General features: G+C 46.6%; 1 protein-coding gene across 4 annotated transcripts in view; it reads left to right on the top strand.

Annotated features, from left to right (window-relative positions):
- The window catches only part of LOC311123170 (U2 snRNP-associated SURP motif-containing protein-like), a 42,780-nt gene extending 23,800 nt beyond the window's left edge, over positions 1-18,980 (top strand). For 2 of the 4 annotated variants that reach the window (XM_084197436.1, XM_084197434.1), the window contains 11 exons: positions 13,558-13,720; positions 14,260-14,339; positions 14,469-14,556; positions 15,150-15,290; positions 15,518-15,767; positions 15,931-16,017; positions 16,261-16,460; positions 16,841-16,951; positions 17,271-17,425; positions 17,865-18,086; positions 18,325-18,980. In XM_084197436.1, the coding sequence (XP_084053562.1) occupies positions 13,558-13,720; positions 14,260-14,339; positions 14,469-14,556; positions 15,150-15,290; positions 15,518-15,767; positions 15,931-16,017; positions 16,261-16,460; positions 16,841-16,951; positions 17,271-17,425; positions 17,865-18,086; positions 18,325-18,463 (1,636 nt within the window). In that variant the 3' untranslated portion in view covers positions 18,464-18,980. Of the gene's footprint in view, positions 1-13,557; positions 13,721-14,259; positions 14,340-14,468; positions 14,557-15,146; positions 15,291-15,517; positions 15,768-15,930; positions 16,018-16,260; positions 16,461-16,840; positions 16,952-17,270; positions 17,426-17,864; positions 18,087-18,324 lie in introns of all 4 variants that reach the window. The other 2 variants (XM_084197435.1, XM_084197433.1) reach the window with 1 other exon arrangement.
- Positions 18,981-27,529: the final 8,549 nt, after the last annotated feature.

Here is a 27,529-nt window from a genome sequence, read left to right as displayed (position 1 = left end):
ACATCAAGCTGCCTCACTACAGAAACAGGAGATAGACTAGTGTCCTGTCCAGGGGGTGTACTGGTACATCAAGCTGCCTCACCTTACAGAAACAGGAGATAGACTAGTGTCCTGTCCAGGAGGTGTACTGGTACATCAAGATGCCTCACCTTACAGAAACAGGAGATAGACTAGTGTCCTGTCCAGGGGGTGTACTGGTACATCAAGGTGTCTCACTACAGAAACAGGAGATAGACTAGTGTCCTGTCCAGGGGGTGTACTGGTACATCAAGCTGTCTCACTACAGAAACAGGAGATAGACTAGTGTCCTGTCCAGAGGGTGTACTGGTACATCAAGCTGCCTCACTACAGAAACAGGAGATAGACTAGTGTCCTGTCCAGGGGGTGTACTGTACATCAAGCTGCCTCACCTTACAGAAACAGGAGATAGACTAGTGTCCTGTCCAGGGGGTGTACTGGTACATCAAGCTGCCTCACTACAGAAACAGGAGATAGACTAGTGTCCTGTCCAGGGGGTGTACTGTACATCAAGCTGCCTCACCTTACAGAAACAGGAGATAGACTAGTGTCCTGTCCAGGGGGTGTACTGGTACATCAAGCTGTCTCACTACAGAAACAGGAGATAGGCTAGTGTCCTGTCCAGGGGGTGTACTGTACATCAAGCTGCCTCACTACAGAAACAGGAGATAGACTAGTGTCCTGTCCAGAGGGTGTACTGGTACATCAAGCTGCCTCACCTTACAGAAACAGGAGATAGACTAGTGTCCTGTCCAGAGGGTGTACTGTACATCAAGCTGCCTCACCTTACAGAAACAGGAGATAGACTAGTGTCCTGTCCAGGGGGTGTACTGGTACATCAAGCTGTCACACTACAGAAACAGGAGATAGACTAGTGTCCTGTCCAGGGGGTGTACTGGTACATCAAGCTGCCTCACTACAGAAACAGGAGATAGACTAGTGTCCTGTCCAGGGGGTGTACTGTACATCAAGCTGCCTCACCTTACAGAAACAGGAGATAGACTAGTGTCCTGTCCAGGGGGTGTACTGGTACATCAAGCTGTCTCACTACAGAAACAGGAGATAGGCTAGTGTCCTGTCCAGGGGGTGTACTGTACATCAAGCTGCCTCACTACAGAAACAGGAGATAGACTAGTGTCCTGTCCAGGGGGTGTACTGGTACATCAAGCTGCCTCACCTTACAGAAACAGGAGATAGACTAGTGTCCTGTCCAGGGGGTGTACTGGTTCATCAAGATGCCTCACCTTACAGAAACAGGAGATAGACTAGTGTCCTGTCCAGGGGGTGTACTGGTACATCAAGGTGTCTCACTACAGAAACAGGAGATAGACTAGTGTCCTGTCCAGGGGGTGTACTGGTACATCAAGCTGTCTCACTACAGAAACAGGAGATAGACTAGTGTCCTGTCCAGAGGGTGTACTGGTACATCAAGCTGCCTCACTACAGAAACAGGAGATAGACTAGTGTCCTGTCCAGGGGGTGTACTGTACATCAAGCTGCCTCACCTTACAGAAACAGGAGATAGACTAGTGTCCTGTCCAGGGGGTGTACTGGTACATCAAGCTGCCTCACTACAGAAACAGGAGATAGACTAGTGTCCTGTCCAGGGGGTGTACTGTACATCAAGCTGCCTCACCTTACAGAAACAGGAGATAGACTAGTGTCCTGTCCAGAGGGTGTACTGGTACATCAAGCTGTCTCATTACAGAAACAGGAGATAGACTAGTGTCCTGTCCAGGGGGTGTACTGGTACATCAAGCTGTCTCATTACAGAAACAGGAGATAGACTAGTGTCCTGTCCAGAGGGTGTACTGTACATCAAGCTGCCTCACCTTACAGAAACAGGAGATAGGCTAGTGTCCTGTCCAGGGGGTGTACTGGTACATCAAGCTGCCTCACTACAGAAACAGGAGATAGACTAGTGTCCTGTCCAGAGGGTGTACTGTACATCAAGCTGCCTCACCTTACAGAAACAGGAGATAGACTAGTGTCCTGTCCAGGGGGTGTACTGGTACATCAAGCTGCCTCACTACAGAAACAGGAGATAGACTAGTGTCCTGTCCAGGGGGTGTACTGGTACATCAAGCTGTCTCACTACAGAAACAGGAGATAGGCTAGTGTCCTGTCCAGGGGGTGTACTGGTACATCAAGCTGCCTCACTACAGAAACAGGAGATAGACTAGTGTCCTGTCCAGGGGGTGTACTGGTACATCAAGCTGCCTCACTACAGAAACAGGAGATAGACTAGTGTCCTGTCCAGGGGGTGTACTGGTACATCAAGCTGTCTCACTACAGAAACAGGAGATAGACTAGTGTCCTGTCCAGGGGGTGTACTGGTACATCAAGCTGTCTCACTACAGAAACAGGAGATAGGCTAGTGTCCTGTCCAGAGGGTGTACTGTACATCAAGCTGCCTCACCTTACAGAAACAGGAGATAGACTAGTGTCCTGTCCAGAGGGTGTACTGTACATCAAGCTGCCTCACCTTACAGAAACAGGAGATAGACTAGTGTCCTGTCCAGGGGGTGTACTGGTACATCAAGCTACCTCACTACAGAAACAGGAGATAGACTAGTGTCCTGTCCAGGGGGTGTACTGGTACATCAAGCTGTCTCACTACAGAAACAGGAGATAGGCTAGTGTCCTGTCCAGAGGGTGTACTGTACATCAAGCTGCCTCACCTTACAGAAAAAGGAGATAGACTAGTGTCCTGTCCAGAGGGTGTACTGGTACATCAAGCTGCCTCACCTTACAGAAACAGGAGATAGACTAGTGTCCTGTCCAGAGGGTGTACTGGTACATCAAGCTGCCTCACCTTACAGAAACAGGAGATAGACTAGTGTCCTGTCCAGGGGGTGTACTGGTACATCAAGCTGTCTCACTACAGAAACAGGAGATAGGCTAGTGTCCTGTCCAGAGGGTGTACTGTACATCAAGCTGCCTCACCTTACAGAAACAGGAGATAGACTAGTGTCCTGTCCAGAGGGTGTACTGTACATCAAGCTGCCTCACCTTACAGAAACAGGAGATAGACTAGTGTCCTGTCCAGGGGGTGTACTGGTACATCAAGCTACCTCACTACAGAAACAGGAGATAGACTAGTGTCCTGTCCAGGGGGTGTACTGGTACATCAAGCTGTCTCACTACAGAAACAGGAGATAGGCTAGTGTCCTGTCCAGAGGGTGTACTGTACATCAAGCTGCCTCACCTTACAGAAACAGGAGATAGACTAGTGTCCTGTCCAGAGGGTGTACTGGTACATCAAGCTGCCTCACCTTACAGAAACAGGAGATAGACTAGTGTCCTGTCCAGAGGGTGTACTGGTACATCAAGCTGCCTCACCTTACAGAAACAGGAGATAGACTAGTGTCCTGTCCAGAGGGTGTACTGTACATCAAGCTGCCTCACCTTACAGAAACAGGAGATAGACTAGTGTCCTGTCCAGGGGGTGTACTGGTACATCAAGCTGTCACACTACAGAAACAGGAGATAGACTAGTGTCCTGTCCAGGGGGTGTACTGGTACATCAAGCTGCCTCACTACAGAAACAGGAGATAGACTAGTGTCCTGTCCAGGGGGTGTACTGTACATCAAGCTGCCTCACCTTACAGAAACAGGAGATAGACTAGTGTCCTGTCCAGGGGGTGTACTGGTACATCAAGCTGTCTCACTACAGAAACAGGAGATAGGCTAGTGTCCTGTCCAGGGGGTGTACTGTACATCAAGCTGCCTCACTACAGAAACAGGAGATAGACTAGTGTCCTGTCCAGGGGGTGTACTGGTACATCAAGCTGCCTCACCTTACAGAAACAGGAGATAGACTAGTGTCCTGTCCAGGGGGTGTACTGGTACATCAAGCTGTCTCACTACAGAAACAGGAGATAGGCTAGTGTCCTGTCCAGGGGGTGTACTGGTACATCAAGCTGTCACACTACAGAAACAGGAGATAGACTAGTGTCCTGTCCAGGGGGTGTACTGGTACATCAAGCTGCCTCACTACAGAAACAGGAGATAGACTAGTGTCCTGTCCAGGGGGTGTACTGTACATCAAGCTGCCTCACCTTACAGAAACAGGAGATAGACTAGTGTCCTGTCCAGGGGGTGTACTGGTACATCAAGCTGTCTCACTACAGAAACAGGAGATAGGCTAGTGTCCTGTCCAGGGGGTGTACTGTACATCAAGCTGCCTCACTACAGAAACAGGAGATAGACTAGTGTCCTGTCCAGGGGGTGTACTGGTACATCAAGCTGCCTCACCTTACAGAAACAGGAGATAGACTAGTGTCCTGTCCAGGGGGTGTACTGGTACATCAAGATGCCTCACCTTACAGAAACAGGAGATAGACTAGTGTCCTGTCCAGGGGGTGTACTGGTACATCAAGGTGTCTCACTACAGAAACAGGAGATAGACTAGTGTCCTGTCCAGGGGGTGTACTGGTACATCAAGCTGTCTCACTACAGAAACAGGAGATAGACTAGTGTCCTGTCCAGAGGGTGTACTGGTACATCAAGCTGCCTCACTACAGAAACAGGAGATAGACTAGTGTCCTGTCCAGGGGGTGTACTGTACATCAAGCTGCCTCACTACAGAAACAGGAGATAGACTAGTGTCCTGTCCAGGGGGTGTACTGGTACATCAAGCTGCCTCACCTTACAGAAACAGGAGATAGACTAGTGTCCTGTCCAGGGGGTGTACTGGTACATCAAGCTGCCTCACCTTACAGAAACAGGAGATAGACTAGTGTCCTGTCCAGGGGGTGTACTGGTACATCAAGCTGCCTCACCTTACAGAAACAGGAGATAGCCTAGTGTCCTGTCCAGGGGGTGTACTGGTACATCAAGCTGCCTCACCTTACAGAAACAGGAGATAGACTAGTGTCCTGTCCAGGGGGTGTACTGGTACATCAAGCTGCCTCACCTTACAGAAACAGGAGATAGACTAGTGTCCTGTCCAGGGGGTGTACTGGTACATCAAGCTGCCTCACCTTACAGAAACAGGAGATAGACTAGTGTCCTGTCCAGAGGGTGTACTGGTACATCAAGCTGTCTCATTACAGAAACAGGAGATAGACTAGTGTCCTGTCCAGGGGGTGTACTGGTACATCAAGCTGTCTCATTACAGAAACAGGAGATAGACTAGTGTCCTGTCCAGAGGGTGTACTGTACATCAAGCTGCCTCACCTTACAGAAACAGGAGATAGGCTAGTGTCCTGTCCAGGGGGTGTACTGGTACATCAAGCTGCCTCACTACAGAAACAGGAGATAGACTAGTGTCCTGTCCAGAGGGTGTACTGTACATCAAGCTGCCTCACCTTACAGAAACAGGAGATAGACTAGTGTCCTGTCCAGGGGGTGTACTGGTACATCAAGCTGCCTCACTACAGAAACAGGAGATAGACTAGTGTCCTGTCCAGGGGGTGTACTGGTACATCAAGCTGTCTCACTACAGAAACAGGAGATAGGCTAGTGTCCTGTCCAGGGGGTGTACTGGTACATCAAGCTGCCTCACTACAGAAACAGGAGATAGACTAGTGTCCTGTCCAGGGGGTGTACTGGTACATCAAGCTGCCTCACTACAGAAACAGGAGATAGACTAGTGTCCTGTCCAGGGGGTGTACTGGTACATCAAGCTGCCTCACCTTACAGAAACAGGAGATAGACTAGTGTCCTGTCCAGGGGGTGTACTGGTACATCAAGCTGTCTCACTACAGAAACAGGAGATAGGCTAGTGTCCTGTCCAGGGGGTGTACTGTACATCAAGCTGCCTCACTACAGAAACAGGAGATAGACTAGTGTCCTGTCCAGGGGGTGTACTGGTACATCAAGCTGCCTCACCTTACAGAAACAGGAGATAGACTAGTGTCCTGTCCAGGGGGTGTACTGGTACATCAAGATGCCTCACCTTACAGAAACAGGAGATAGACTAGTGTCCTGTCCAGGGGGTGTACTGGTACATCAAGGTGTCTCACTACAGAAACAGGAGATAGACTAGTGTCCTGTCCAGGGGGTGTACTGGTACATCAAGCTGTCTCACTACAGAAACAGGAGATAGACTAGTGTCCTGTCCAGAGGGTGTACTGGTACATCAAGCTGCCTCACTACAGAAACAGGAGATAGACTAGTGTCCTGTCCAGGGGGTGTACTGTACATCAAGCTGCCTCACCTTACAGAAACAGGAGATAGACTAGTGTCCTGTCCAGGGGGTGTACTGGTACATCAAGCTGCCTCACTACAGAAACAGGAGATAGACTAGTGTCCTGTCCAGGGGGTGTACTGTACATCAAGCTGCCTCACCTTACAGAAACAGGAGATAGACTAGTGTCCTGTCCAGGGGGTGTACTGGTACATCAAGCTGTCTCACTACAGAAACAGGAGATAGGCTAGTGTCCTGTCCAGGGGGTGTACTGTACATCAAGCTGCCTCACTACAGAAACAGGAGATAGACTAGTGTCCTGTCCAGGGGGTGTACTGGTACATCAAGCTGCCTCACCTTACAGAAACAGGAGATAGACTAGTGTCCTGTCCAGGGGGTGTACTGGTACATCAAGCTGCCTCACCTTACAGAAACAGGAGATAGACTAGTGTCCTGTCCAGGGGGTGTACTGGTACATCAAGCTGCCTCACCTTACAGAAACAGGAGATAGCCTAGTGTCCTGTCCAGGGGGTGTACTGGTACATCAAGCTGCCTCACCTTACAGAAACAGGAGATAGACTAGTGTCCTGTCCAGGGGGTGTACTGGTACATCAAGCTGCCTCACCTTACAGAAACAGGAGATAGACTAGTGTCCTGTCCAGGGGGTGTACTGGTACATCAAGCTGCCTCACCTTACAGAAACAGGAGATAGACTAGTGTCCTGTCCAGAGGGTGTACTGGTACATCAAGCTGTCTCATTACAGAAACAGGAGATAGACTAGTGTCCTGTCCAGGGGGTGTACTGGTACATCAAGCTGTCTCATTACAGAAACAGGAGATAGACTAGTGTCCTGTCCAGAGGGTGTACTGTACATCAAGCTGCCTCACCTTACAGAAACAGGAGATAGGCTAGTGTCCTGTCCAGGGGGTGTACTGGTACATCAAGCTGCCTCACTACAGAAACAGGAGATAGACTAGTGTCCTGTCCAGAGGGTGTACTGTACATCAAGCTGCCTCACCTTACAGAAACAGGAGATAGACTAGTGTCCTGTCCAGGGGGTGTACTGGTACATCAAGCTGCCTCACTACAGAAACAGGAGATAGACTAGTGTCCTGTCCAGGGGGTGTACTGGTACATCAAGCTGTCTCACTACAGAAACAGGAGATAGGCTAGTGTCCTGTCCAGGGGGTGTACTGGTACATCAAGCTGCCTCACTACAGAAACAGGAGATAGACTAGTGTCCTGTCCAGGGGGTGTACTGGTACATCAAGCTGCCTCACTACAGAAACAGGAGATAGACTAGTGTCCTGTCCAGGGGGTGTACTGGTACATCAAGCTGCCTCACCTTACAGAAACAGGAGATAGACTAGTGTCCTGTCCAGGGGGTGTACTGGTACATCAAGCTGTCTCACTACAGAAACAGGAGATAGGCTAGTGTCCTGTCCAGGGGGTGTACTGGTACATCAAGCTGCCTCACTACAGAAACAGGAGATAGACTAGTGTCCTGTCCAGGGGGTGTACTGGTACATCAAGCTGTCTCACTACAGAAACAGGAGATAGACTAGTGTCCTGTCCAGGGGGTGTACTGTTACATCAAGCTGCCTCACTACAGAAACAGGAGATAGGCTAGTGTCCTGTCCAGGGGGTGTACTGTTACATCAAGCTGCCTCACTACAGAAACAGGAGATAGACTAGTGTCCTGTCCAGGGGGTGTACTGTTACATCAAGCTGCCTCACTACAGAAACAGGAGATAGACTAGTGTCCTGTCCAGGGGGTGTACTGGTACATCAAGCTGCCTCACCTTACAGAAACAGGAGATAGACTAGTGTCCTGTCCAGGGGGTGTACTGGTACATCAAGCTGCCTCACCTTACAGAAACAGGAGATAGACTAGTGTCCTGTCCAGGGGGTGTACTGTTACATCAAGCTGCCTCACTACAGAAACAGGAGATAGACTAGTGTCCTGTCCAGGGGGTGTACTGGTACATCAAGCTGCCTCACTACAGAAACAGGAGATAGACTAGTGTCCTGTCCAGGGGGTGTACTGTACATCAAGCTGCCTCACTACAGAAACAGGAGATAGACTAGTGTCCTGTCCAGGGGGTGTACTGGTACATCAAGCTGCCTCACCTTACAGAAACAGGAGATAGACTAGTGTCCTGTCCAGGGGGTGTACTGGTACATCAAGCTGCCTCACCTTACAGAAACAGGAGATAGACTAGTGTCCTGTCCAGGGGGTGTACTGGTACATCAAGCTGCCTCACCTTACAGAAACAGGAGATAGACTAGTGTCCTGTCCAGGGGGTGTACTGGTACATCAAGCTGCCTCACCTTACAGAAACAGGAGATAGACTAGTGTCCTGTCCAGGGGGTGTACTGGTACATCAAGCTGTCTCACTACAGAAACAGGAGATAGACTAGTGTCCTGTCCAGAGGGTGTACTGGTACATCAAGCTGCCTCACTACAGAAACAGGAGATAGACTAGTGTCCTGTCCAGGGGGTGTACTGGTACATCAAGCTGTCTCACTACAGAAACAGGAGATAGACTAGTGTCCTGTCCAGAGGGTGTACTGGTACATCAAGCTGTCTCACTACAGAAACAGGAGATAGACTAGTGTCCTGTCCAGGGGGTGTACTGTACATCAAGCTGCCTCACCTTACAGAAACAGGAGATAGGCTCCTCAATGGGCCATTCTGGCTCGGACAAGGCTACTAACTTTAAACATTAAAAATGAACTACTTTTCTTTCTTATCACCCGCCCTCCCCTCTCTCTCTCTCTCCCTTAAAATTCTATTTATTGGGCTTTATTGGCATGGGAAACATGTTTTTATATTGCCAAAGCCAGTGAAATAGGTAATAAACAAAAGTGAATTAAAAAATGAACAGTAAACAGTACACTCACAAAAGTTCCAAAATAACTAAGACATTTCAAGTGTCATTGTGTATATGTAATGTGTGTTGTAATGATGTGCAAATAGTTCAAGTACAAAAAGGAAAATACGTAAACATAAATATAGATTGTATTTACAGTAAATAGTAAACAAAAGTGAAATAAACAATAAATATTAACAGTAAACATTACACTCAGAAGTTCCAAAAGAATAAAGACATTTCAAATGTCATATTATGTATATATACAGTGTTGTAACAATGTGCAAATAGTTCAAGTACAAAAGGGAAAATATATATAAATATGGTTTGTATTTTCAATGGTGTTTGTTCTTCACTGGTTGCCCTTTTCATGTGGCAACAGGTCACAAATCTTGCTGCTGTGATGGCACACTGTGGCATTTCACCCAGTAGATAAGGGAGTTTATCAAAATTGGTTTTGTTTTGAATTCTTTGTGGGTCTGTGTAATCTGAGGGAAATATGTGTCTCTAATATGTTCACACATTTCCTAGGTGGCCTTTCTCAATAGCAAGGCTATGCTTACTGAGTCTGTACATAGTCAAAGCTTTCCTTAAGTTTGGGTCAGTCACAGTGGTCAGGTATTCTGCCACTGTGTACTCTCTGTTTAGGACGAAATAGCATTCTAGTTTGCTCAGTTTTTTTGTAAATTCTTTCCAATGTGTCAAATAATTATATTTTTGTTTTAACAGCTCTTTTATGGATTTTGATAATTAGCCTAATTCTGCATGCATTATTTGGTGTTTTACGTTGTACATGGAGGATATTTTTTCAGAATTCTTTGTCCCATTTTGTGAATTATTGTTGGTGAGCAGACCTAGTCGAAGTGAGTCGAATTTTATGTTCCTTTTGATGGCATAGAAGGCCCTTCTTGCCTTATCTCTCAGATCGTTCACAGCTTTGTGGAAGTTACCTGTGGTGCTGATGTTTAGGCCGAGGTATGTATAGTTTTTTGTGTGCTCGAGGGCAACGTTGTCTAGATGGAATTTGTATTTGTGGTTCTGGCAACTGGACCTTTTTTGGAACACCAGTATGTTTGTCTTTACTGTCAGGGCCCAGGTCTGACAGAATCTGTGCAGAAGATCATCAGCAAACAGTATACATTTGACATCAGATTCTAGTAGGGTGAGGCCGGGTGCTGCAGACTGTTCTAGTGCCCTCGCCAATTCGTTTATATATATATATATGTGTTGAAGAGGGTGGGGCTTAAGCTGCATCACTGTCTCACCCCACGGCCCTGTGGAAAGAAATATGTGTTTTCTGCCAATTTTAACCGCACACTTGTACATGGATTTTATAATGTCGTATGTTTTTCCCCCAACTCCACTTTCCATCAATTTGTATAGCAGACCCTCATGCCAAATTGAGTCAAAAGCTTTTTTGAAGGCAACAAAGCATGAGAAGACTTTGCCTTTGTTTTGGTTGGTTTGTTTGTCAATTAGGGTATGTAGGGTGAATACGTGGTCTGTCGGCAATTTGGTAAAAAGCCAATTTGACATTTGCTCAGTACATTGTTTTCACTGAGGAAATGTATGAGTCTACTGTTAATGATAATGCAGAGGATTTTCCCAAGGTTGCTGTTGACGCATATCCCACGGTAGTTATTGGGGTCAAATTTTGTCTCCACTTTTGTGGATTGGGGTGATCAGTCCTTGGTTCCAAATATTGGGGAAGATGCCAGAGCTGAGGATGATGTTCAAGAGTTTAAGTACAGCCAATTGGAATTTGTGGTCTGTATATTTTATCATTTCATTGAGGATACCATCAACACCACAGGCCTTTTTGGGTTGGAGGGTTTGTATTTTGTCCTGTAGTTCATTCAATGTAATTGGAGGATCCAGTGGGTTCTGGTAGTCTTTAATAGTTGATCCTAAGTTTTGTATTTGGTCATGTATATGTTTTTGCTGTTTGTTCTTTGTTATAGGGCCAAACAGATTGGAGAAGTGGTTTACCCATATCTCCGTTTCGGATAGATAACTCTTTGTGTTGTTGTTTGTTTAATGTTTTCCAATCTTCCCAGAAGTAGTTAGAGTCTATGGATTCTTCAACTACATTGAGCTGATTTCTGACGTGCTGTTCCTTCTTTTTCCGTAGTGTATTTCTTTATTATTTTAGTGATTCACCATAGTGAAGGCGTAGGCTCAGGTTTTCTGGGTCTCTATGTTTTTGGTTGGATATGTTTCTCAATTTCCTCCTTAGGTTTTTGCATTCTTCATCAAACCATTTATCATTGTTGTTAATTTTCTTTGCTTTTCTGCTTGACATTTTTAGATTTGATAGGGAAGCTGAGAGGTCAAATATACTGTTTAGGTTTCTACTGCCAAGTTTACACTTTCACTATTACAGTGAAACGTTTTGTCCAGGAAGTTGTCTAAAAGGGATTGAATTTGTTGTTACCTAATTGTTTTTTGGTAAGTTTCCATACTACCTTCCTTCCATCAATAGCATTTCTTAATATTATTCTGTTCCTTTGGCGGCTCATGATTGAGTATTGCTCCGTTCAAGTAGTGTGATTTTGCTGTGGTCTGATAGGGGTGTCAGTGGGCTGACTGTAAACGCTCTGAGAGACTCTGGGTTGAGGTCAGTGATAAAGTAGTCTACAGTACTACTGCGAAGAGATGCGCTATATGTGTACCTACCATAGGAGTCCCCTCGAAGCCTACCATTGACTATGTACATACCCAGCGTGCTGCAGGAGATGTGACCCGTTTTTGTTGGTTATGTTGTCGTAGTTGTGCCTAGGGGGGCATATGGGGGACGGAATGCTGTCACCTCCAGGTAGGTGTTTGTCCCCCTGTGTGCTGAGGGTGTCAGGTTCTTGTCCAGTTCTGGTATTTAGGTCGCCACAGACTAGTACATGTCCCTGGGCCTGGAAATGATTGATTTCCACCTCCAGGTTGGAGAAGCTGTCTTCATTAAAGTATGGGGATTCTAGTGGGGGGATATAGGTAGCACACAGGAGGACATCTTTCTCTGTTGAGATGATTTCCTTTTGAATTTCTATTCAGTTACAGTTGAAGTCAGAAGTTTCCATACACTTAAGTTGGAGTCATTAAAAGTCGTTTTTCAACCACTCCACAAATGTCTTGTTAACAAACTATAGTTTTGGCAAGTCGGTTAGGACATCTACTTTGTGCATGACACAAGTAGTAAGTAAGTGTTTACAGACAGATTATTTCACTTATAATTCACTGTATCACAATTCCAGTGGGTCAGAAGTTTACATACACTAAGTTGACTGTGCCTTTAAACAGCTTGGAAAATTCCAGAAAATGATGTCATGGCTTTAGAAGCTTCTGATAGGCTAATTGACATCATTTGAGTCAATTGGAGGTGTACCTGTGTATGCATTTCAAGGCCTACCTTCAAACTCAGTGCCTCTTTGCTTGACATCATGGGAAAATCAAAAGAAATCAGCCAAGACCTCAGAAAAAAAATGTAGACCTCCACAAGTCTGGTTCATCCTTGGGAGCAATTTCCAAACGCCTGAAGGTACCACATTCATCTGTACAAACAATAGTACGCAAGTATAAACACCATGGGACCACGCAGCCGTCATACCGCTCAGGAAGGAGAAGCGTTCTGTCTCCTAGAGATTAACGTACTTTTGTGCGAAAAGTGCAAATCAATCCCAGAACAACAGCAAAGGACCTTGTGAAGATGCTGGAGGAAACGGGTACAAAAGTATCTATATCCACAGTAAAACGAGTCCTATTTCGACATAACCTGAAAGGCCGCTCAGCAAGGAAGAAGCCACTGCTCCAAAACCGGTGGGGATGTGGCTGGAGGTGTAGGTCTGGATGTAGGTTCTCTGCGGGGGTGGCCAGCTCTCTAATGGGTTGTTCTCTGTCACCCGTCATCGTTCTCACCTTCTCCTCCAGCACTCTGAATCCTCTCCTCTAGTGCTCTGTTCTGCTCCTGCTCTTTCTCCTGTTGATGTTGTCTCACCACAGTCCAGAGTGCAGACATGTCTCTCTCCACCTGCAGCTCTCCAGGTCTAGTTAAGGGGATGTTGTTGTGCTGGACTGTTGTCTGGGTCTGTGCTGACTGGAGTGTGTTCACCTGCTGTTCCAGCTCCACCTGCCTTACCTCCAGCTGGGTGAATTTATCCTTCATTTCAATGAGGGAGTAGTACTCTGTGCTGGGAGGTTGACTTTCCGCTTGGGGTTGCTCGTCTGTGTTTTTTTTTTACTGAAGAGGTCTGGTCTGACACGCTCGGGGTGGGGGTATCTTTCTCAAGGGAGAGCTTCTCCTGTTGAGCTATTTCTTTGATTAGGTGAAAGTCCAGCTGAAACTGTTTGGGGTTGCCCTATACCAATACTGTTCCATACTTATATTGGCTGACTCTCTCTTCTCTCTCTCCTCTCTCTCCTCCTCTCCTCTCTCCTCTCTTCTCTCTCCTCTTCTCCCCTCTCTCCTCTCTCTTCTCTCTCCTCTTCTCTCTCCTCTCCTCTCTCTCTCCTCTCTCTCCCCCTCCCTCCCTCCCTCCCTCCAGAGAGCGTGATCAGCTAGAAGAGATGTTGAGAGGTCTAACTCCATGTAAAGGGGACATAGCAGAGGCCATGTTGTTCTGTCTGAGTCATGCCGAGGCTGCAGGGGAGATCGTAGAGTGTGTCACAGAGTCTCTCTCCATCCTGAAGACACCACTCCCCAAGAAGGTAAACAGGATGCTAGGCGTCATACTATGTTATATAGGCATCTTCCTTTCTTTGTTTTTTTGTTGCATGTATATAGTATTGTTTTGTATGCTTACCTCACGAAATGAATTTCCATGTAAATGGGCAATGAAGTTACTATATAGTGTCATAGTCACAACCTTGTTTTGCGTTCACACGTGTTTGTTGCTTTTGTAAATGTTTTCCTTGTTATTTTGGTTTCGAAAGAGCCTCGAGTGGCATGTGTAAAACATGGGGCGGCAGGTAGCTTAGTGGTTAAGAGCGTTGTGCCAGTAACCGAAAGGTCGCTGGTTCTAATCCCCGAGCCGACTAGGTGAAAAATCTGTCGATGTGCCCTTGAGCAAGGCACTTAACCCTAATTGCTCCTGTAAGTCGCTCTGGATAAGAGCGTCTGCTAAATGACTAAAATGTAAATGTAATGCAGTAAAATTAATCATTTTTATCTTAGTTATTCCATTCTATCAGGGAGGACTTGCCAGTTGGTCTGAATGCCTTTTAATAATTCCTTCCTTGTTTTTCAGATTGCACGGTTATATCTTGTCTCAGATGTGCTGTATAACTCATCTGCTAAAGTAGCCAACGCCTCTTACTACAGAAAATAGTAAGTTGAGTTTGGGTTCAGTGGTTGTGACTGACCTTGTTCGCTTTTGGTTTGCATAACTTTGCAGTATACTTTATTGGCATTGAAGATGTTTTCCTACATAAGTTAATATGTTCAACCCTCACACAGCTTTGAGACCAAGCTCTGCCAGATCTTCTCAGACCTCAATGCAACATACAAGACGATACAGGGTCACCTCCAGTCAGAGAACTTCAAGGTATATTCAATTGTATACATTTTCCAATCACAATTTTAATCATGTTACCTACACCTATCTTTCAGAACTACACAATCCTTTCAGATCTACACAGGGTTTAGGGGCTAGGGTTTAGGGGCTAGGGTTTAGGGGCTAGGGTTTAGGGGCTAGGGGCTAGGGTTTAGGGGCTAGGGTTTAGGGGCTAGGGTTTAGGGGCTAGGGTTTAGGGGCTAGGGTTTAGGGGCTAGGGTTTAGGGGCTAGGGTTTAGGGGCCAGGGTTTAGGGGCCAGGGTTTAGGGGCTAGGGTTTAGGGGCCAGGGTTTATGGTTTAGGGGCCAGGGTTTAGGGGCCAGGGTTTAGGGCAGGGTTCTTCAATTCCGGTCCTGGAGGGCCGAAACACTTCTGTTTTTTATTTCTACCTGGTAGTTAATTGCACTCACCTGGTGTCCCAGGTCTGAATTAGCCCCTGATTTAGAAGGAGAGGATGAAAAACAGAGGTGTTTTGGCCCTCCAGGACCGGAATTGAAGAAACCTGGTTTAGGGGCTACGGATTGCTTCTGGACAGAGTTTTACCATTTCACCTGTCTAATGTAGTATATCCTATTGGCCAGCAGCAACGGGTGATGTCGTGTTTCCGTGCGTGGGAGGACTGGGCCGTGTACCCAGATCCCTTCCTCATCAAGCTACAGAACATCTTCCTGGGTCTAGTCAACCTGTCGGCTGAGAAGGAGGTCCCCACTCCCAACACAGTAGAGGTCAGCTAGCCTGCTCCCCCCTCTTGTCCTAATGAATGCTTACTGACCTTATTATTAGCTACGATTTGAAAATATTATCATGGTTTGACAATGTTTTGTGACTATTTGGAAATGTTATGATTTGGTAATGTTGACTGTGTAATGTCGTCCACCCAGCCCTAATAACCTTTGGAAGCTTATTTTGTTGTGAATGTATTCCTAAACCACTCCACTTCTCCTCTCTACAGAAACCACTGTTTGAACATCTGGCCCCTGGTCTGTTGGCCCAGCCTAAGCCAGTGGAGGACATCGACGGGGCCCCCATCGGGGAAGACGTGGACGGGGCCCCCATCGGGGAGGACGTGGACGGGGTTCCTATAGGGCTAGACGGGGGTGCCATGGTGGGCGGCGCCCCTCTAGACGGAGCTGTCCTGAGGTTGGATGAACTGGACGGAGTGCCCATCAAGGCCCTGGAGGAGGACATAGATGGACTGCCCTGTCAGTGACCTTATGACCTCTACACTACCACATCCACATAGGGGACACATTGATTATTAAAGGGATACTTCATATTTGTTTCCTTACCTTGTATAAGCGGTCTATGGACTTAACCCTAACCTCAACAGGACAATTTTCTAACAACTTCCTCCTTGTCTTTTAGTGGATCATGCTGCTGCCAAAGCAGCATCCTTTAAAGTAGCACCTTCAAAATGGGAAGCAGTGGAGGAGTCTGATCTGGAGGCACAGGGTGAGACCACAACTACAGGCTACTTTCTACAAAGCTAGGACTCCACTTCAATGTGTCCTAAGCCTGTTTCTGTGGTCGTTTCTACCAAGCTAGGACTCCACTTCAATGTGTCCTAAGCCTGTTTCTGTGGTCGTTTCTACCAAGCTAGGATTCCACTTGAAAGTGTCCTAAGCCTGTTTTTTTGTGACTATTTTCTTTTCAAGCTATGATTTTGTCTTAATTGTGTATCTGTCTCCGCCTCAGCCGTGACCACCTCTAAATGGGAGATCTTTGAGCAGCCGGAGGAGGAGAAGGACGAGGGTGACAGCGATGATGAGGACACCAAGAGTTCTCGTTCAGAGGAGCTTCCGAGTTACTCCCAGCCCATCAGAGAAGACTTGGACTCCAAGACCAAGCACTCGGAGTTGAATGAGGACAGGCGCACCAAGCTACGGGAGATAGAGGTAATTTTACTGGAGCTCAGTTGGTAGAGCGTGGCTCTTGCAACACTAGGATAGTGGGTTCGATTCCTGGGACCACCCATGTGTACAAATAAAACAAATAAAATGCACGCTTGACTGTAAGTCTCTTTGGATAAAAGCGTCTGCTAAATGGTATATATTATTATTATGTATTATTACACAACAGACTATTGAGATGGCCTGAAATAAACAGACGAACAAGCACAACTCACATGAGGCTCGGAGTTGTGAATTTAATAGTTTAAAAAAAAATAATGATACCAAGACGTTTGGTTTCCTTCACTTGTTCAATGGCCACACCATGTAAATTGACCCTGTCGTATTGTTCTAAATGTTCAAATAATTTGTTTTATTAACTTCAGGTCAAAGTGATGAAGTTCCAGGACGAGCTGGAGTCTGGGAAAAGGCCCAAGAAGTCTGGCCAGAGTCTCCAAGACCAGGTGGAACACTACAGAGACAAGCTTTTACTCAAGGTATTACTTATGAAACCTAATCCTCTTTGTTCCTGAAGGAACATAGGAGCTGTACTATTGTTTGCCAATGTTCTGGGACCCTTTATTACAGGAATTACAGTCATTGCTATTTACCTCAATATTACCTGAAGTTTAAAGCTGAAGAACATATCCAAGAGGATACTTCAGATATTGACATATTTGATATCCCAGGACTCCCTGGAAAACAGTTCCAATTGTTACTGGGTGTACTATCCTAGCTGAATAAATGAAAAATAAATGAAAATGTGGATAATGTTGCTTTCCATTCAATAATATAACGTAACGGCGTCTTGTTTAGGAAAAAGAGAAGGAGAAACTGGAAGGAGAGAGAGAGAAGGAGAAGAGAGAGAAGGAGAAGAGAGAGAAGGAGAAGAGAGAGAAGGAGAAAAGCGAAGCTCGTTCAAAAGACGTCAAGAAGGAGAAGGAGGAGTCTACTCCGACCAGGAGAGACAGGTTAGTCCCTCATAGTTTGTGTGATGCATTCATTAGACTTAATGACATTAGTGGCTGTATCGATCAATCAATCAAGCTTTATTTATAGACCACCATTTCTTCCAACAAATGCCTTTTAACGTGCTTAACAAATAAAAGAATACGAAACGTTTCTATGCAAATCTAAAATGAAGATAGACATAAATAATGGTTGGATAGCAAGAGGAAGAGTGGGAGAGCTGTGTGATGGGTTCTTATCAGAATAGATCCTAGGAAAGCACTCAACTCACTATTAGGGTCCATTCATATGAACCGTTGAATAGAGGGGCAGTTCAGCAATTCCTTGACAGAGATTCATATCTCACTGGGATTCAAATCAAAACCGATACCCAGTCGTTGTACGATCAGTGCTGACAACAAAAAAAAACAAATATTCTGCCAATGTCGTCATCTCTGCCAGGCGTGGTCTGTCTCCTGTGGTTGCTAGGAAACGGCGTCACAGCGGCTCGCCCGGCAGCCCCCCGCGGAGCAGCAGCAGCAGACGTGTGCGCTCCCCGTCCCCCCGCTCGGAGAGGTCAGAACGTTCCGAGCGCTCCTTTTCCAAGGACGTATTGTCATCACGATCCCGCTCCTCCCACAAAGACTCCCCTCGCGTCACCAGCAGCAAGAAGTCCTCCAAAAGGTCAGGAAGCGTTTAGATGTCTTTAAAACATTATTCTAGATGGAAGTTTATTGTTCTACTTTTCCTGGTCTGCCTGGCTCCTCTTCTTTTATTAACCTTTGAGACACCAACTGTTAGTAGGATAGATATTTGATGGATATTCTTTGTGATGGGATAACTTTCAGAAACTTCCTTAAGGCCATTACAGCTTGGGTCTCCAGTTCTCCTCCTAACTCTCCTGTGTGTGTTTTCTCCCCAGATCTCCCTCATTATCCCGCACACCCAAACGTTCCAGGAGGTCACGCTCCAGAACACCCAAGAAATCCGCTAAGAAGTCACGGTCAAAATCACGTTCTCCGCACCGGTCCCACAAGAAATCAAAGAAGAGCAAACACTAACTCACACCCCTGTTCACTCTCCACTATACACCCTCCCCCCAACCTCCCCTATACACCCTCCCCCCAACCTCCCCTATACACCCCCCCTCTCCCGTGATGTATAAATAAAAGAATGAACTGGAGTGGCAGCTCAGTTCCCTGCCTGAATGTTCCTGTGAAGAAGAGGAGGAGGATGAAGAGGAGAAATGGGTATGCACCGGTTGCCATGTTGGGTCTCGATGGATCCAGCCTGGTTGCCAGGTGAGGTGTCTCTGGATCTAGCCGCGTTGCCATGTTGAGACTCAATGGAACCAGCAGGGTTGCCATGTTAGGACTAAATACATTTAGCCAGAATGGGTCTCTATGGATCAAACCGAATAATAAGAAATGATGATCTGGATGTGTGTCCTGCCCACTCTTCCACTGCCCAATGGGGTTCATCCTTGTGGTAGACCACACCCCCAGTGTGATGACTAGTCTTTTTCCCATGCTATCCTTTTCTCTTTTTTTTTTCACAAATTAATAAAAAAGGATTCATAAAATAATATTTGTCTTAACTTTTTGCAACGCAAATCGTTTCAGACAAGTCCTAGAAGACTGCTGTTTCAGTCCGTTTCCTTTATCTGGAGCCAAATGAACACAACCCAGAAATGCAGTATTTCTCTACAGGCAACACCAGAATGACTCTGAGGTCAGTTAGAAGTTATAGTTGTTAGGATTTCCACAGATAATAGATCAAACAGTCAGTCTTTTTCCGACAGACAGGCATCCTAATGTACCTGTCCAGCTCTGGTATTAATGATATGGCTGTTCTGTGCCTGAGGACACCCCAAACAGACAAAGATTCTTGCTCAGTCTGTAATGGCAGTGGTGGAGTCCGAGGGGAAACGGGAGAACGTTTGGAAGCTTGGAGCTGTACTTGACAACACTGAAAATATAGAAGCCCTACTGCTTCAAATGTATCATGGTGAGATCATCCTTTGTAGAAATAAACATATCAAATGATGTGTAACTTAGACTACACACATCTTTAAAGCAAAAACAACGATTTAAAAGTTTTGAAGGATGGCAGTTTGTTGTTCATTCTCCGCTGAGGGTATAGACCATAGACTTTTTAGTGCTTACACTATGGTGGATATATGGACACTCCCTCATAAAGACATGGGAACACGGTGTGTGTGTGTGTGGCCCCTTGGATAAAGACATAGGAACACGGTGTGTGTGGCCCCTTGGATAAAGACATGGGAACACTGCGTGTGTGTGGCCCCTTGGATAAAGACATAGGAACACTGCGTGTGTGGTCCCTTGGATAAAGACATAGGAACACTGCGTGTGTGGCCCCTTGGATAAAGACATGGGAACACTGCGTGTGTGGTCCCTTGGATAAAGACATAGGAACACTGCGTGTGTGGCCCCTTGGATAAAGACATGGGAACACTGTGTGTGTGTGTTGCCCCTTGGATAAAGACATGGGAACACTGCGTGTGGCCCCTTTGATAAAGACATGGGAACACTGCGTGTGTGGCCCCTTAGATAAAGACATGGGAACACTGCGTGTGGCCCCTTTGATAAAGACATGGGAACACTGCGTGTGTGGCCCCTTGGATAAAGACATGGGAACACTGTGTGTGGCCCCTTGGATAAAGACATGGGAACACTGTGTGTGTGTGTGGCCCCTTGGATAAAGACATGGGAACACTGTGTGTGTGTGTGTGCCCCCTTGGATAAAGACATGGGAACACTGCGTGTGTGTGTGGCCCCTTAGATAAAGACATGGGAACACTGCGTGTGTGTGTGGCCCCTTGGATAAAGACATGGGAACACTGCGTGTGTGGCCCCTTGGATAAAGACATGGGAACACTGCGTGTGTGGCCCCTTAGATAAAGACATGGGAACACTGCGTGTGTGTGTGGCCCCTTAGATAAAGACATGGGAACACTGCGTGTGTGTGTGGCCCCTTGGATAAAGACATGGGAACACTGCGTGTGTGGCCCCTTGGATAAAGACATAGGAACACTGTGTGTGTGGCCCCTTGGATAAACATTTACATTTACATTTTAGTCATTTAGCAGACGCTCTTATCCAGAGCGACTTACAGGAGCAATTAGGGTTAAGTGCCTTGCTCAAGGGCACATTTACGTCATTTAGCAGACGCTCTTATTCAGAGCGACTACAAATTGGTGCATTCACCCTATAGCCAGTGGGATAACCACTTTACAATTATACTTTTTTTTTTTGGGGGGGGTAGAAGGATTACTTTATCCTATCCCAGGTGTTCCTTAAAGAGGTGGGGTTTCAAATGTCTCCGGAAGGTGGTGAGTGACTCCGCTGTCCTGGCGTCGTGAGGGAGCTTGTTCCACCATTGGGGTGCCAGAGCAGCGAACAGCTTTGACTGGGCTGAGCGGGAACTATGCTTCCGCAGAGGAAGGGGAGCCAGCAGGCCAGAGGTGGATGAACGCAATGCCCTCGCCTGGGTGTAGGGACTGATCAGAGCCTGAAGGTACGGAGGTGCCGTTCCCCTCACTGCTCCATAGGCAAGCACCATGGTCTTGTAACGGATGCGAGCTTCAACTGGAAGCCAGTGGAGTGTGCGGAGGAGGGGGGTGACGTGAGAGAACTTGGGAAGGTTGAACACCAGACGGGCTGCGGCATTCTGGATGAGTTGTAGGGGTTTAATGGCACAGGCAGGGAGCCCAGCCAACAGCGAGTTGCAGTAATCCAGACAGGAGATGACAAGTGCCTGGATTAGGACCTGTGCCGCTTCCTGTGTAAGGCAGGGTCGTACTCTCCGAATGTTGTAGAGCATGAACCTGCAGGATCGGGTCACCGCCTTGATGTTAGCGGAGAACGACAGGGTGTTGTCCAGGGTCACGCCAAGGCTCTTCGCACTCTGGGAGGAGGACACAACGGAGTTGTCAACCGTGATGGCGAGATCATGGAACGGGCAGTCCTTCCCCGGGAGGAAGAGCAGCTCCGTCTTGCCAGGGTTCAGCTTGAGGTGGTGATCCGTCATCCATACTGATATGTCGGCCAGACATGCAGAGATGCGATTCGCCACCTGGTTATCAGAAGGGGGAAAGGAGAAGATTAGTTGTGTATCGTCAGCGTAGCAATGATAGGAGAGGCCATGTGAGGATATGACAGAGCCAAGTGACTTGGTGTATAGGGAGAAAAGGAGAGGGCCTAGAACTGAGCCCTGGGGGACACCAGTGGTGAGAGCACGTGGTGCGGAGACAGCTTCTCGCCACGCCACTTGGTAGGAGCGACCGGTCAGGTAGGACGCAATCCAGGAGTGAGCCGCGCCGGAGATGCCCAGCTCGGAGAGGGTGGAGAGGAGGATCTGATGGTTCACTGTATCAAAGGCAGCAGACAGGTCTAGAAGGACAAGAGCAGAGGAGAGAGAGTTAGCTTTAGCAGTGCGGAGAGCCTCCGTGACACAGAGAAGAGCAGTCTCAGTTGAATGACCAGTCCTGAAACCTGACTGGTTTGGATCAAGAAGGTCATTCTGAGAGAGTTGGCTAAAGACGGCACGCTCAATAGTTTTGGAAAGAAAAGAAAGAAGGGATACTGGTCTGTAGTTGTTGACATCAGTGGGATCGAGTGTTGGTTTTTTGAGAAGGGGTGCAACTCTCGCTCTCTTGAAGACGGAAGGGACATGGCCAGCGGTCAAGGATGAGTTGATCAGCGAGGTGAGGTAGGGGAGAAGGTCACCGGAGATGGTCTGGAGAAGAGAGGAGGGGATGGGGTCAAGCGGGCAGGTTGTTGGGCGGCCTGCAGTCACTAGTCGCAAGATTTTATCTGGAGAGAGAGGGGAGAAATAAGTCAAAGCATAGGATAGGGCAGTGTGAGCAGGACCAGCAGTGTCATTAGACTTAACAAACGAGGATCGGATGTCGTCAACCTTCTTTTCAAAGTGGTTGACAAAGTCATCCACAGAGAGGGAGGAGGGGGGAGGGGGGGGGATTCAGCAGTGAGGAGAATGTGGCAAAGAGCTTCCTAGGGTTAGAGGCAGATGCTTGGAATTTAGAGTGGTAGAAAGTGGGGAGGGGAGGACCGAGCCGGCCGGGAGGATAGGGGACACAGGGAGTCAAAGGATGCAGAAAGGGAGGAGAGGAGGGTTGAGGAGGCAGAATCAGGAGATTGGAGGGAGAAGGATTGAGCAGAGGGAAGAGATGATAGGATGGAAGAGGAGAGAGTAGTGGGAGAGAGAGAGACATGGGAACACTGTGTGTGGCCCCTTGGATAAAGACATAGGAACACTGCGTGTGTGGCACCTTGGATAAAGACATGGGAACACTGCGTGTGTGGCCCCTTGGATAAAGACATGGGAACACTGCGTGTGTGGCCCCTTGGATAAAGACATGGGAACACTGCGTGTGTGTGTGTGTGTGTGTGGCCCCTTGGATAAAGACATGGGAACACTGCGTGTGTGGCCCCTTGGATAAAGACATGGGAACACTGCGTGTGTGGCCCCTTGGATAAAGACATGGGAACACTGCGTGTGTGTGTGTGTGTGTGTGTGTGGCCCCTTGGATAAAGACATGGGAACACTGCGTGTGTGGCCCCTTGGATAAAGACATGGGAACACTGCGTGTGTGGCCCCTTGGATAAAGACATGGGAACACTGCGTGTGTGGCCCCTTGGATAAAGACATGGGAACAGACCGACTGATTCAGTTTGGAAGTGACAGTAGTAAAGGAAAACGGATACCTTTTCAAGCCTCTGATGTCTTGAGGTTTATTGAAGTACTGTCTAGAAAGACCCCTTGCTGCTATAATGACGTTGTATTGATGTGTTAATCCTGACGACATAATGTGGCTGTAAGGGTAGGAAAAACTTGTATGATCGAATAATTATAATTATGGCTTTTTCTTTGCAACTCTGCCTAGAAGGACAGCATCCCAGAGTCACCTCTTCACTGTTGACATTGAGACTGGTGTTTTGCGGGTACTATTTAATGAAGCTGCCAGTTGAGGACCTGTGAGGCATCTGTTTCTCAAACTAGACACTCTAATGTATTTGTCCTCTTGCTCAGTTGTGCACCGGGGCCTCCCACTCCTCTTTCTATTCTAGTTAACGCCAGTTTACGCTGTTCTGTGAAGGGAGTAGTACACAGCGTTGTACAAAATCTTCCGTTTCTTGGCAATTTCTCGCATTCAATAGCCTTCATTTCTCAGAACAAGAATAGACTGATGAGTTTCAGAAGAAAGTTATTTGTTTCTGGCCATTTTGAGCCTGTAATCGAACCCAAAATTGCTGATGCTCCAGATACTCAACAAGTCACAAGAAGGCCAGTTTTATTGCTTCTTTAATCAACACAACAGTTTTCAGCTGTGCTAACAAAATTGCAAAAGGGTTTTCTAATGATCAATTAGCCTTTTTAAAATGATAAACTTGGATTAGCAAACACAACGTGCCATTGGAACACAGGACTGATGGTTGTTGATAATGGGCCTCTGTACGCCTATATAGATATTCCATTAAAAATCAGCCGTTTCAAGCTACAATAGCCATTTACAACATTAACAATGTCTACACTGTATTTCTGATCAATTTGATGTTATTGTAATGGACAGAAAAATTATAATAATATAATAATAATATAATAATAATATGCCATTTAGCAGACGCTTTTATCCAAAGCGACTTACAGTCATGCGTGCATACATTTTTGTGTATGGGTGGTCCCGGGGATCGAACCCACTACCCTGGCGTTACAAGCGCCGTGCTTTACCAGCTGAGCTACAGAGGACCACAGAAATTGCTTTTCTTTCGAAAACAAAGACATTTCTAAGTGACCCCTAACTTTTGAACGGTGGTGTGTGTATGTATGTATGTGTATATATATGTGTGTGTGTGTGTGCAGTGAGGGGGAAAAAAGTATTTGTACGTTTGCCCACTGACAAAGAAATGATCAGTCTATAATTTTAATGGTAGGTTTATTTGAACAGTGAGAGACAGAATAACAACAAAAAAATCCAGTTATTGCATATTATATAATATCATTAAAACGGTGAGGAATCAGCCCAGAACTACACGGGAGGATCTTGTCAATGATCTCAAGGCAGCTGGGACCAGTCACCAAGAAAACAATTGGTAACACACTACGCCGTGAAGGACTGAAATCCTGCAGCGCCCGCAAGGTCCCCCTGCTCAAGAAAGCACATATACAGGGCCGTCTGAAGTTTGCAAATGAACATCTGAATGGTTCAGAGGAGAACTGGGTGAAAGTGTTGTGGTCAGATGAGACCAAAATCGCCGTATTTGGAGGAGGAGGAATGCTGGCTATGACCCCAAGAACACCATCCCCACCGTCAAACATGGAGGTGGAAACATTATGCTTTGGGGGTGTTTTTCTGCTAAGGGGACAGGACAACTTCACCGCATCAAAGGGACGATGGGCGGGGCCATGTACCGTCCGAGGGGTATTGACAGTTCTTTTGTGTTTCTTCCATTTGCGAATAATCGCACCAACTGTTGTCACCTTCTCACCAAGCTGCTTGGCGATGGTCTTGTAGCCCATTCCAGCCTTGTGTAGGTCTACAATCTTGTCCCTGACATCCTTGGAGAGCTCTTTGGTCTTGGCCATGGTGGAGAGTTTGGAATCTGATTGATTGATTGCTTCTGTGAACAGGTGTCTTTTATACAGGTAACAAGCTGAGATTAGGAGCACTCCCTTTAAGAGTGTGCTCCTAATCTCTGCTCGTTACCTGTATAAAAGACACCTGGGAGCCAGAAATCTTTCTGAATGAGAGGGTGTGAAATACTTATTTCCCTCATTAAAATGCAAATCAATTAATAACATTTCTGACATGTGTTTTTCTGGATTTTTTAGTTGTTATTCTGTCTCTCACTGTTCAAATAAACTTACCATTAAAATTATAGACTGATCATTTCTTTGTCAGTGGGCAAATGTACAAAATCAGCAGGGGATCAAATACTTCTTTTCTCTCACTGTGTGTGTGTGTGTGTATATATATATATATATATATATATATATATATATATATATATATATATATATATATATATATATATATTTGCGAGAGAGAAAAAACCAGCACCGACACCGACATCTCGCTTCCAGACAAGCTAAACACCTTTTTCACCCACTTTGAGGATAACACAGTGCCTCTGACGAGGCCCACTACCAAGGACTGTGGCCTCTCCTTCTCCGACGTGAGTAAGACATTTAAGCATGTTAACCCCCGGCATCCCTAGCCGCGTCCTCAGAGCATGCGCAGACCAGCTGGCTGGTGTGTTTACGGACATATTCAATCTCTCCCTTTCCCAGTCTGCTGTCCCCACATGCTTCAAGATGGCCACCATTGTTCCTGTACCCAAGAAAGCAAAGGTAACTGAACTAAATGACTATTGCCCGTAGCACTCACCTCTGTCATCATGAAGTGCTTTGAGAGACTAGTCAAGGATCACCTCTACCTTACCTGTCACCCTAGACCCACTTCAATTTGCTTACCGCCCCAATAGATCCACAGACGATGCAATCGCCATCACAGTGCACACTGCCCTATCCCATCTGGACAAGAGGAATACCAATGTAAGAATGCTGTTTATTGACTATAGCTCAGCCTTCAACACCATAGTACCCTCCAAGCTCATCATTAGGCTCGAGGCCCTGGGTCTGAACCCTGTCCTGTGCAACTGGGTCCTGGACTTCCTGATGGGCCGCCCCCAGGTGGTGAAGGTAGGAAACAACACCTCCACTTCGCTGATCGTCAACACTGGGGCCCCACAAGGGTGCGTGCTCAGCCCCTTCCTGTACTCCCTGTTAATCCATGACTGCGTGGCCAAGCACGCCTCCAACTCAATCATCAAGTTTGCAGACGACACAACAGTAGTAGGCTTGATTACCAACAATGATGAGACAGCCTACAGGGAGGAGGTGAGGGCTCTGGGAGTGTGGTGCCAGGAAAATAACCTCTCACTCAACGTCAACAAAGGAGATGATCGTGGACTTCAGGAAACAGCAGAGGGTGCACCCCCCTATCCACATCGACGGGACCCGCAGTGGAGAGGGTGGAAAGCTTCAAGTTCCTTGGCGTATACATCACTGACAAACTGAAATGGTCCACCCACGCAGACAGTGTGGCGAAGAAGGCACAACAGAGGCTCTTCAACCTCAGGATGCTGAAGAAATTTGGCTTGACACCTAAAACCCTCAAACTTTTACAGATGTACAATTGAGAGCATCCTGTTGGGCTGTATCACCGCCTGGTATGGCAACTGCACCGCCCACAACTGCAGGGCTCTCCAGAGGGTGATGCGGTCTGCCGAACGCATTACCAGGGGCAAACTACACGCCCTCCAAGACAAATAGAACACCCAATGTCACAGGAAGGCCAAAAAGGACACGAACCACCCGAGCCACTGCCTGTTCACCCCGCTATCATCCTGAAGGCGAGGTCAGTACAGGTGCATCAAAGCTGGGACCGAGAGAATGAAAAACAGCTTCTATCTCAAGGCCATCAGACTGTTAAATAGCCATCACTAGCACATCAGAGGCTGCTGCTGCCTATTGAAATCACTGGCCACTTTAAGAAATGGAACACTAGTCACTTTAATAATGTTTACATATCTTGCACTACTCATCTCATGTATATACTGCATTCTATTCTATAATATTATACTGTATCTTAGTCCATGCCACTCTGTCATTGCTTGTCCATATGTATATATTCTTAAATTCCATTCCTTACTAGTTTTGTGTGTATTGGCTATATGTTGTGAAATTGTTAGATATTACTAGTTAGATATTACTGCACTGTCGGAGCTAGAAGCCCAAGCATTTCGCTACACCCGCAATTACATATGCTAAACGCGTGTATTTGACAAATAAAATATGATTTGATTTATTATTGCCCACATCCTCTGAATTACACTGACTGTACAAAACATTAAGAACACTTGCTCTTTCCATGACATACATTGACCAGGTGAAAGCTATGATCCCTTATTGATGCCACTTGTTAAATCCACTTCAATATGTGTAGATGAAGGGGAGGAGACAGGTTAAAGAAGGATTTTTAAGCCTTGAGACAATTGAGACATGGATTGTGTATGTGTGCC

The sequence above is a fragment of the Coregonus lavaretus genome (assembly GCF_964263955.1).
Source record: "Coregonus lavaretus genome assembly, contig: HAP1_SCAFFOLD_187, whole genome shotgun sequence".
NCBI lineage: Eukaryota > Metazoa > Chordata > Actinopteri > Salmoniformes > Salmonidae > Coregonus > Coregonus lavaretus.
The sequence above is the reverse complement of the archived record's forward strand: the minus strand, read 5'-3'. Positions and strand labels throughout refer to the sequence as shown.